The sequence below is a fragment of the Lolium rigidum genome, chromosome 1 (genome assembly GCF_022539505.1).
Source record: "Lolium rigidum isolate FL_2022 chromosome 1, APGP_CSIRO_Lrig_0.1, whole genome shotgun sequence".
Classification (NCBI taxonomy): Eukaryota; Viridiplantae; Streptophyta; class Magnoliopsida; order Poales; family Poaceae; genus Lolium; species Lolium rigidum.
This window is the reverse complement of record NC_061508.1, coordinates 18,380,075-18,392,492: the sequence shown is the minus strand read 5'-3', so window position 1 is coordinate 18,392,492 and position 12,418 is coordinate 18,380,075. Positions and strand designations below refer to the sequence as shown.

General features: G+C 45.4%; 1 protein-coding gene across 1 annotated transcript; it reads right to left on the bottom strand.

Annotated features, from left to right (window-relative positions):
- Positions 1-7,031: 7,031 nt before the first annotated feature.
- Positions 7,032-7,871, bottom strand: LOC124668362. Its single transcript, XM_047205524.1, has one exon. It carries the CDS (start codon positions 7,680-7,682, stop codon positions 7,032-7,034), a length of 651 nt encoding a protein of 216 aa, XP_047061480.1. The 5' UTR covers positions 7,683-7,871.
- Between the last annotated feature and the right edge of the window lie 4,547 nt (positions 7,872-12,418).

Sequence of the window (12,418 nt, the reverse complement as noted above, 5' to 3'; positions counted from 1 at the left end):
TGTAATGTATTGTGTCTATGAATGAAAAGTTCGCCTTGTTGTATGATTGATTCCAATTATTTTGTACTTTCCAGTTGATTTTTTACAACTATACTAGGATTGGGTGCTCCTGCTACATCGCACTCCGTGAAAATTCCTGAAAACGCTTCCTTGGACGTTTCATCGTGCCCTGACTCGGTGAACAAGGACATGGCCGATTTGCGGCAGCAACTTCAGTCGATGAAAAAACAAACCATGACTGCCTTAGAACAAGCTCGAAAGTCATCGGATCGCGAACAATCTGCTCTTCGTCAAGCGCAAAAATCTCTTGAACTGGAGAAAATTGCGACTTCCAATGCCGCTCTATCTGCTCAATGCAAAAATTATATACTTGACCCTATGACTGATGCGAGTCAGGAGATGGCTGGTACGTTATTTCTACCTTATCTCTTTCACATTGTTCTTCTATGTTTATCCCTGTGCCATATTGCTTTTTTCCTTTATCTCTCATAGGTGCGTTTCTGGATGTTGTTGCTGAGGAACAGAGGGTAAATTTGCGGGTTGATAGCCTTCTTCGTCTTGCCAGAGCCAACGATATTGATTTTTGGACGGATGAAACTCGCTGTCGCTGTATTGTCCAGTTTCAAGATCGTGCCACCCAGACTCGAGAATTTCTTGATTTCTGCAACAATACATTGGACATGGTATATAATGCCATGTTTACTCGCAATCCTCAACCCGAGAATCTTACTCAACTCATGGACAAGTTTAAAAATGTGCGCAATATCCACAACTTCGTGAAGGCTCATATGATAGCTGGTGCCAAGTTTCTTTGATCTGGCTGAGGATTTACCACTCGAAGTTGGATCTTGACAAGGTTGTCGATGGTGTTCTTCTCAAGATCTCGAAGAGGAGGGTGAATATTGATCAGCACAATGTGGTCGTATAATCTGTCGCCAAAAAGATGATGGATGAAATCCTTAAAGTAGACACCTCTTTCTTCAAACAATACCGATACGATGATTCGACCCAACAGATGCGTGATGCAAAAGAAAATATAGATAGGCTGATATAGGAATTATTTATATTGCTCAACGCGTGAGGTTTGAGCCAAGATTCAATGTTGTGTATATGTACTTGTCATATATCTTGTTTTAAATGTCAAGTCCTTGTGTGGATAACTTTTTCGTGTGCTATATTGTCATGTCTTGTTGTAAAATGTTGCGAGTGTCTGGGGCAACATAAGAATATTGTTTTTTCGCGAGGTTTTTTGTGAAACCAAAGCGGATGTATTGCCAAGTGTGTCCAAGTCGACTATGTTGTATATTGCGGGTTCGAGCCCCCGAGCATTGCTTGTACTAAAAATACGAATATTTTTTATTTCAACCATGCTATATTGCAGTGTCGCAAGACCGCCTCATTAAAAACCTTCCTGCCCCACGGTGCCCTGGAAGGAAAAGAGTGCTTCTGAAAACCTACGAGCTGTTCAAGTACAATGTATGTTTACATGGTTACTGCTATGTTGGTATCCTTTTACGCGTAGAAACTTCGCAATTGTGCAACGTTCCACGGGTTTCCTTCGGCTTTGCTTGTCTTCTTGTCTTTTAGTCAATAGGCTCCTCCTGGAATAACTTCTGTGACGATGTATGGTCCTACCCATGACGACTCCTCGTGGTTGTCCTGCTTAAGCCGAAGAACTAGATCGGCAACCTCGAAAGATCTGGGCTGCAAACATCGATTGTGGTAGTTCTTAAGGTTCTGCTGGTATGCGCTTACTCTTGACAACACCACATCTATTGCTTCATCAACTGCGTCGACATCATCCTCAAGTGCTCTTGGCGAGGCCTCCTCGTCATACTCCGCAACTCTGGGAGAATTACTTTCTATTTCTATCGGAAGTACTGCTTCGGTTCCGTGGACTAGGAAGAACGGAGTTTCTTGAGTTGCTGCGTTTTGTGTTGTTCGTAAGCTCCATAACACGAAGGGTAATTCATCGACCCAAGCGTGTTTTGCTTTTTCGAGTGGTGTCAGCAGACGCTTCTTGATGCCATTGCATATGAGGTCGTTTGCCTTTTCAACTTGATTGTTGGTTTGTGGATGTGTGACAGAGGCAAACTGTAGTTTGATGCCTAAGCCCTCACAATAGTCCTTGAATTCTCGGGAAGTGAAGTTGCTGCCATTGTCCGTGACTATGCTGTTGGGGACGCCGAACCGAAAAACTATCCATTTGATGAAATTTACTGTTGGTACTGCATCCACCGAAGTTACTGGAATTGCTTCGATCCATTTGGTAAATTTGTCGACTGCTACGAGCAAATAGACGTGTCCTCCTGGCCAAGACTTGTGCAGTTTTCCCACCATATCTAATCCCCATTGAGAAAAAGGCCATGCCAAAGGTATTGGATTTAATTCCGCTGCTGGAGAGTGCGGTTTAGACGCAAATCTTTGACAAGATTCACAAATGCGCACGATTTCCTTCGCATATTCTATGGTTGTTAACCAGTAAAATCCCACTCGAAAAGCCTTGGCTGCGATTGCTCGACTACTTGCGTGGTGGGCACATATCCCTTCATGTATATCCTTTAATATAGCTCGTCCTTCTTCGGGTGTAACACACCTCTGCAATACCCCCGATATGCTTCGTTTGTATAGTTCTCCCTTGACCACTGTAAACGCCTTAGATCGTCGAATAACTCTTCATGCTTCCACTGGATCTTCGGGTATTTCTTTCTTTGTGATGTATGTTATGTATGTTTGCATCCAAGGGATTTGTATCATCATGACTTCCTCTGGTTCTTCCTCTTCATCAAAAATATGTGGTTCTGGGGCTTCAGCCCCCGAGGTTTTCTTGGGTTTATCCTTTTTCTTTGGCTGCTTCAGCGCTGTTATTTTCTTTGATTTCTTTGATCTCTCGCTAATTTCCTCCCAAAAAACTCCAGGTGGTATAGGCAGACATTATGACCCGATGTTTGCTAGAACGTCGGCTTCATCATTGCTGAGTCTACTCACATGATTTACTTTGCAATCATCGAAGGTTTTCTCGAGTTCATTGTACACATCTCTGTACGCTATCATGTTGTCGTTAATTGTGTCACACTTGTTCATCACTTGTTGTGCAACCAACTGGGAATCACCAAAGATTTTGAGGTGAATGGCGCCACATGCTTTTGCCATCTTCATCCCATGGATTAGAGCTTCATATTCTGCTTCATTGTTCGATGCATTGGGGAAAGTCATCCGCAGTATATATTTCATCTTGTCACCTTGTGGTGACAAAAGTATCACGCATGCCCGAGCTCCTTCTACTCTTTTGGACCCGTCGAAGTTTATGTGCCAAGTACTCGACAAATCTGGAGGTCCTGTGTTTTAGAGTTCTATCCACTCTACGACGAAGTCCGGCAGAATTTGCGACTTGATTGCTTTTATTTTTTCATATGTGATGTCCCGAGGGGAAAGTTCGATACCCCAAAGGGAGACATGTCCTGTAACTTCTGGATTGTTCAAAATGTTCGAGAGACGCCATTTACCACTACTATCTAGTGTGCCGAAAAATAGTGTCTTAACTTTCTTGCTGACATGAAAAATCCATACGCCGGCTTCTGATAATGCGGGTAGCGCTGCTTGGATGGTGATAAGACTTCGCTAAGGAAATATATTGGTAGTTGGACTCCATGAATCTTTCCTTCTTCTTCCCGCTCTACCACGATGACTGTGCTAACCACTTGAGGTGTGGCCGCAATGTACAACATCAAAGGTTCTTTTTCTCGCGGTGCCACCAATACTGGTGGTGTCGAAATTGTACGTTTCAGATGCCAAAATGCCTTGTCTGCTTCTTCGTTCCACTCGAATTTCCCCCTTTCTTGATAAGCGCATAAAAGGGCAACACTTTTTATCCCAACCTTGCGACGAATCTGCTAAAAGCTGCGACTCGCCCGGTTAGCTGTTGTATCTCCTTAAACTTGGTTGGTTTTCTCATCGTCAGAATAGCTTGTAGTTTCTCTGGATTGGCCTCAATTCCTCTAGCTGACACCAAGTATCCGAGGAGTTCTCCCGCAGGAATGCCAAAGGAACATTTTGTCGGATTCAACTTAAGACGGAACTTGTCGAGGTTGTCGAAAGTTTCCCATAGATCATCGATGAGGGATGACCCTTGCTTTTTTGTAATGACAACGTCTTCGATGTATACTTGGACGTTCTTGCCAATTTGTGTGGCGAGACACTTCTGCGCCATCCTCTGATACGTAGCTCCTACGTTTTTCAACCCGAAGGGCATTGTCGTGTAACAGAACACGTCATAAGGGGTTATAAAAGTTGTTTTGACTTCATCCTCTTCTTTTAGTCGGATCTGATTGTAACCAGAATACGCGTCCAGGAAGGAAATACGTTCACAACCTGCCGTGGAGTCGATAATTTGGTCGATCCTCGGGAGGGGGAAGTTATCCTTTGGACAATGTTTACTGAGACACGTGAAATCGACGCACATGTGAAGGACTTCAGTGTTTTTCTTCGGGACCAGCACTGGGTTAGCAACCCAAGTGGTCTCAGTGTGTAGTTCTATGATGAAACCAGCCTCTTTTAGTCGACGGATTTTAGATAACATAACTTTGCGGTTAGGCTCGGAGAAGCATCGCAAAGGTTGTCGAATTGGTCTAGCTCTTGGATCAAGATTAACTGGGTGCTCAGCGAGTTTCCTGGGTACTCCTTTTTTATACAAGTTACCTATTACAATTCTATATTGATACAAGTTACAAACTGTCGAGTCGCATTGGGTTTTTCCTATATTGATACAAGTTTCTTATTACAATTCTAATTTTCCAACCCGATCTTCAACCTTCTGGGCCTCCAAAGTTTCGATTTCATGGGCTTCATGTTTCCCCGTAGACCTAGGGTACTTATTCGGTATGCATGGTAGACATACCTATGTCACTACTCACTCATAATCAAGGTTTTAAATATCGGGCTATAATGGCGCTATAGCAATGCTATATCATTTTCCACACCATGCCACTAAGAATATTAGCGCGCCAAAAGGTCAAAAACCCTTAAATAGCACGGTATAGTGGAACTATGGATTTTTTCGGGTGTTGCCACTAAATGTCTTAACCTGCTATTTAAAACTATGCTCATAATAACAATATCAATGAAAGAAAACTTGTACAATTACTTAGATTGATACCAAAAATCCTTACAAGGTGGCCAATGGCGAGGAGATCCCAATTACAAGCTATGGCTATGGTTATGACTATGAGATGGATATGTGGATGGGATGATGAACAACAGTGAAGGTGAAGTGGTGGATCTCCTTTGGTGTAGAATTATTTAGATTGATACCAAATATCCTTACAAGGTCCCCAATCGCGAGGAGATCCCAGTAACAAGCTATGGCTATGGATATGGATATGACTATATATGAGATGGCGATGATGAACAATGATGGAGGTGAAGTGGTGGATCTCCATCGGTCTGTTTCCGATGCAATATCAAAATGGCGGCTCTCTATGGGCGGTGGATGGAGTCTCGAAATATATGCGTCTTCACGAAAGTTCTTTGGTGACCTAGTGAAATCAGTGCCGAGTGCTACGGGCGAGCGGTATGGTCGAGCTCTGCTCGCGTACGAGTGCTCGTTAACACGTCTCGAATCAGCTCTTCGATCCTGGTTGACTTGCGAGTATTGGCCAGTCGTAATTCTTCCCATTTTCCTCCGGATTTCACCATTAAAACTTGATTTCCTGTATCACCCAAGGATTTGCACATGATTTGCACATGATGCAATTATTAGTCATTAATAGCATAGCTAGATAGATATTTCATCAATTGTTTGACTTAATATACGATTTAAACGTGAATAAAGATGGTTGTTTTCCAAGCCACTACCAGTCCCCTCCGCGTCGCGCGCCGCCACCAGGCCCTTCCTCTCCCTTCTCGTCGTGGTCGGCCAATCCCTCCCATAGGAGACCCTCTTCCAGCGACACAACCATGCTCGGTGCGGCTCCCCTTCCTTGCATGTCGGTGTGAAGGCCATCCAGACGCGACACTCCTCTGGCGACACGACTCTGCTCCGACGCGGCACCCCTTCCTCGCTCGTCCATGCGGCGGCCAGCCGTGTGCGGCACCCCTTCCCCGCACATCCGCGTGGAGGCCATCCCGGCACGGTGTCCTGCCTATTATGCTAGCCACCCGCTATCTCTGGGTCCTCACCGGTCAAGAACCCTCACCGTTCAAGAACTCCGCGAGCGCCGACGCAGATGATCCTTTTCCATAAACGCATCCTCCTTCCGCGCGCGACGGCGCCTCTACTTGCCCTCCGTCGCGACTGCGCGATCATGTCACACGATAGCTACAAGGCTTAAACGGCTCGACGTCGCACGGCGGAACCGGGTGAAAACTACCGCGGTGACGGCGCGAACATGTTTGGTACTCGGTAGAGGGCGGCTTCGCCACATGTGGACACGAACTTTGCCAAGTGCCACGGAAATCACACGGCAAAGAAATTTCACCGTCAACAATAGCCGAACGGATGGATGTTTTTTTTTTCTTCTCCGAGTGTCGGGAAAAAAACACAGTAAAGATCTTTGGCGAGTGTCCGACATAAACTTTGCCGACGCGATCTTTGCCAACTAAGCTTTGCTGAGTGTAACATTCGGCCAAAACTTTGGCGAGCTTTATTGCCATATAATAAGCTAAGTATTTTTGATACAGAACAAAGAATTGGTTTCCTGCAGCTGCAGTGATGCCGAACCTTCCCTCAAAGACGTACTGTATATATACACCGGCCGTCACGTTCGGCCGTTTTCCACACGTCGGTCTCGATCAAGCACCCCGCGCGCGCGCGCCGCCGGCCGGCCGGCACGGAAGGCAGCACCTTCGTAGACGTAGGTGCGAGGAATCATCGGAGGACGGACATCTTCCTCGCCAGGTACACCTAGTTTGACTAATCAATCGCCCATCGCTTTCGTCTTCCCCGCCGGCAGCTACCTGGTCGCCGTGCGCAAATTCTACCGCTTTTCCGCGGCCGCGCTAGTTGTTCGCTGTCGCCGCGCGCCGCCGCCTCCTCACCGCGACGTCTCGCTCCACGACCACGGCGACGGCGTGCCGACCACGGCCGCGGCAGCGGCAGAGGGGCCTGACACCGGTATGCCCATGGCCACACGGCACCACCCCGGCTGCGCGGGCGGGGCTGCGCGGACGACCTCGACGTCCCCGATGACGCGCACGGCGAGGTGGACGACGCCGTGGCCGGAACCGAAGCTGCGGGGGCAGCGGAGCGAGTAGCTGAGCCTTCGCAGCGCGCGGGGCGGGCGGAGGCCGTCGAGGACGTCGGCGGCCGGGACGCGGCACCAGCCCAGCGGCGTGTCGCCCCCGGCCACGAGCCGCCGCGCGCATCCCGACTCCGAGAACAGCGCCACGCGCACGTCGTCGCGGCCCTCCAGGAACCCCGCGCCCACGGGCACCACGAGGCGCGCGTCGCCGTCCCACGAGTGCTGGCCACCCGCGGACGACGACGATGCTACGTCCGTGCTGGAGCAGTCGGCGGACGTCGATACCGCCACGTAGGGCCGCAGCCGGCGTGGCAGCGGCGAGTAGGACGGCGGCAGGCGGAGCGACTCCGCTGACAGCACGGTCACCTCCAGCGCCAAGCCTCCTAGCTCTTCTTCTTCCCGGGCGCCGTTCTTGGAGGACGAGGTGAACCAGGACGACGACATCGCGCGCTCCGTCGCTCTAGCTCGCGGCAAATAGGTGGTGAGGCGATCTCCGTCGATCGGCGACGTACGGTGGCGGCGGGGGGAATGGAGCCGGTCGCCCGCGCGTTTATATCCATGCGCGGGTTTGAAGGATTCCTCGGGAGGAATTGAAGGAGGAAGGAGGCAAGAGGACGGGGAGGAGAAGACGCAGTAGCTTCTCGCATGGAGCGCGCGAAACCGCAGAGAAGGCGGTTGGCGCGAAACCTTTTGCTTTCAGACGGACCAGCTTGTTGCCCGGCCCGCTTGGCGCGCGCGTTTCCTGGCGACTTCGCGCTGCCTACGTGGAAGAGCCCGTCCGTGGTCCGAGTCCCATATCATCAGTTTTTAAACCAAAAGTTTCGAATATTTAAATCGAACGTGAGAATTTCAAACACAAACAAGATCGGCAGTGAGGAATCCTCGTGGAATTTGGAAAAGGGGGTACGTACATGACTTTCCTGGTACTCAGACGGCTTAGTGGTTACTGCTCCAAGAACTTACGTGACGGGTCAAAACCAGTTTCTACGACCCCGGAAAAAAACTAGTTTCTAGGCGACTTCGTGAAGGTTTATCAAAGAAAGTGCATCGGCGAACGAATCACCTATTGATCTTTAAAGAGATTGTTTTTAATTTGCTATCCATAGAGGTAAAACATGATGACAAAAATCCCACTCTTTCCCCGTTAATCTCATTGCCTAGTCCCTTTACAAATTCGAGGGGCACCATAATATTAATTTGTGATTCACTAACCCTTGTCGAAGTTTACGAGTCCCTCTAGCGGAGGAAAAAGATGAAAACTTTGGTCCAACCATAGGGGTTGTCATCTAAGACAGAAGCACTACAGGTCCGAGGCGGTCCTGAGCAAAGAAACACCAACAACTACAACAGAGATAATAGTAAGACCGACAAAGACCGCTCAAAGTCCAAGGGACGAGACAAATTCTGCAGATAATTAAATAATATAATCACAATATTGGTGATTCTTGGAAGCTGCAAAATAAGGCGGAAAGAAACAGTACTTACCAACCGAAAAACAAATCATATGCTAACGGTAAGGTTGTTGTTATTTCCAGTGATAATTTTAATGGTGAGTGCGTAAGTATTTTTGTTGCATGTGTTTTCCGTGATGATGAATGAATACATGATACTGCATGTTCGTTTCATATTTACTGTAACAAAGATTGGTTCAGTTCATATGGGTATGTGCAGACCGAAGATTTTGTGCGTGTGGGGAATGACAACCCTCATCATATTGTTGGTGTTGGTTCTATTCAGATAAGGACACGCGATGGCATGACACGTATGTTGAATGGAGTGAAACACATACCAACCATGGCTAGAAATTTGATCTCTCTCGGTACCGTTAATGTTGATGGTACAAGTACGCTAGCACACATAGACTCTACAGGTATAAAAAGGTTCTCTCATTCACATGCATGATAGGTGTTATGAATTCCGCAAAGTTATATGTTATTGGAGGTAGAACTTTGCCTGGTATTGTTGATGAACCTGATAAAACTAATATGTGGCATATGTGTCTTAGACATATGAGTGAACATTGCATGGTAGAATTGTAGGAGAGAGACCTGCTAGATGGCTGCAATTTGAGTAAGTTGGAGCTCTGTGAGCACTGCAGTTTTTGTAAGCACAAGAGAGTAAAATTCAATGATTCGGTTCATACCACTGAAGGGATTTTAGATTATGTGCATACTGATGTGTGGGGCTTCTCTTAGTGGTGCAAATAATATGCTTATTATCAATGATAATTACTTCATAAAATTGTTGCATTTTCTTCCCGAAACATAAATTTGATATGTTTGATGCTTTTAGAAAGTGAAAAGTTATGGTAGAGAAGCAATCTGATAAGAAGGTTGATTTACTTCGTATTGACAATGGCATGTAATTTTGTTCTAGTGTTTAAATGATTATTGAAGCGTCGATGGCATTACGAGGCACCACACCATGTCATACACTCCTCAACATAATGGTGTGGCTGAGTGGATGAACAGAACCAACATCTCCAAGGATCGTTGCATGTTATCCAATGCTGGTATGGACGGACGTTTTTGGGCTGAAGCTTCCTGCATCGCTTGTTACTTGATAAAAATTGTTACCTTGCATTCCTCTTGATAAGAAAACTCTCATTAAGGTATGGTCTAGTTCACCTGCTGATTATTCACGGTTAAGAGTTTTCGGTTGCACTTTTTATGCACATGTTGATAATGGAAAGTTAGATATATAGTTGTTAAGTGTATTGTAGGGATCCTCACGAGGGGGAAAAGAAGTAGGGGCCATCGGGCGGAGAGTCCTCGGGATGGTGGTACGCGATTTACCTAGTTTCGGAACACCTGCACGATGGCAAAGCCTAGTGCTGCTTGTCTGGAATTATCTGGGCGCGTTGTTACAATGAGTTGTGGTTGTACCTCTAGGGCTTCCAGGATCTGGCTTATAAAGGCGTCAGGATCTAGGGTTTACATGGAGAGTCCTAGCCGGAATACAAGTCGCCTAACTACGGTACAATACATTGCCGTGCACGTCAAGGATCTGCCTTTCCTTATACGTCGTACTGGATCCGGCTACCCCCTGATGAGCCAGGACGGATCCGACTTCCTGGGTTGGTCGATGGATCCGGCTCCCCGTTCCTGGGCTGGACTTCATCCATCTTGATCTACAGCAACTGGACCGCCCAATGGGCCATACGCCACAATCACCGTCTATGGGCCACCCGGGCTTGCCGGATCTAGCTATTGTCGATGGTACACCCATGAAGTATACCCACAACATGTATGTTCCTCAGTTATGGTTCAAGAGTTAAGCCTTATAAGTTATGGAATCTTGAAACTAGCTAAGAAGGTTTTGTTGAGCAGGAATGATCGATGTTTTTAATGAGACTATTATGTTTAGTGATAGTTCATCTACAGATGATGTTGTTGATTTTTCTGATATTTCTAATGATGAGCAACTGGAGATTATGGAGCAGGTGGAGGAGAAAGAAAACAAAATTTCTGAAAATGATAACAGTGTTGTTCAACACCCATCACATGTTTTACAGGAAAGAGATAATTTTATTGCTGCTGATAGACTGAGATGGAACAGAGGTCCACATCCTCATTTAATTGAATACAATAATATTGTTCATTATATTTTGAGTTGTTCTAAACAGGTGGAGTGTGATTCTGTACATGCTACATATACTAAAGACGGTGCATATGTTGACTATGAGAAGTGGATTTCTGATATGTAAAAGGAGATGCAATCACTTGAGAAAATGGCACATGAGATGTTGTGCGATTGCCCAAACAAACAAAAATCACCCGATGTAAGTGGATATTCAAAAGAAAGCAAGGTGTGTCTCATAATGAGTCTTCAAAGTTTAAGGCAAGGTTAGTAGCAAAAGGATTTAGCCAAATTCCAGGTATTCATTATAATGATGTATTCTCTCTGATTGTGAAGCATAGTTTCATTTGCATTCTTTGGTATTGTTGCTATGCATGAACTTGATCTTGAGCAGCTAGATGTAAAGACTACTTTTCTGCATGGAGAATTGGAGGAGGGGATATACATGGATCAACCTAAAGATATTGGTGTGCCTGGTAAGGAGGATCTTGTGTGCAAATTAAAGAGGTCCCTTTTTTTTGGTTTGAACTAGACTCCAAGACATTGGTACAAAAGGTTTGATTTATTTATGCTTGTACATGATTTTAAGAGATCTCAATATGATAGATGTGTTTACATCAAGTTTGTTGTTATATGTTGATGATATGTTGATTGCTCCCAAGAGCAAGAAAGAGATCACTACTTTAAAGTCTCAGTTAAGTAGTGAGTTTCAGATGAATGATCTTGGTGTGGCTAAGAAAATACTAGGTATGAAAATTACAACAGACGTAAAATCGTGTGTTATTTCTTTATGAGTGAAATTACATTAAGAAAGTTATTCATTGTTTTAATATGCATGAGGTAAAGTCTATTAGTAGTCCTATTGCTTCTCACTTCAAGGTGTTAGCATTGTAATGTCCTTTTACTGATGAAGATATTGATATATGTCACGATTTCCATATTCTTGGGTTGTTGGTTCCTTGATGTATGACATGGTTTGTGCTCATCCTGATTTTCATATGCTAAGTGTTTGGTCAATCGTTACATTTCTAATCTTGGTAAAGAACATTGAAAAGTTGCTCAGTGGATTTTCAGGTACATTTGTGGCACTTGCTTGAAGTTTAGGAAGATCGGTGAGGGACTCAAAGGCTATATATGTGGATTCAGATTTTACTGCGACTTGGATAAGGAGAGTTTCCTCATAGGTTATGTGTTCACTTGGTAGATGTGTTGTGAGTTATAAGGCAACATTACAACCAAATGTTGTTCAATCTACAACTGAGGGAGAATGCATGTCCATTGTTGAAACTTGCAAAGAGTCTCTTTGGTTGAAAGGTTTGTATGTTGAGATTTATGAAGATGATTCTTGCATTAATTTTTTTGTGACACTCAAAGTGCCATATGTTCCATGAGAGAACGAAGTACATTGATGTCAAGTACCATTATGTTCGCAACATCATTGCACAAGGTAAACTGAAGTTATATAAGGTTAGTACTCATGATAATCCTGCAATGATGACAAAGTCAGTTCATGTTGCCACGTTTGAGCTTTGCTCGGTTGGTATAGCTGTTTAGCCCAAGTGTCTGTTGGCGCCAACAAGTGTTTTCTTTGTTGGTTAGGT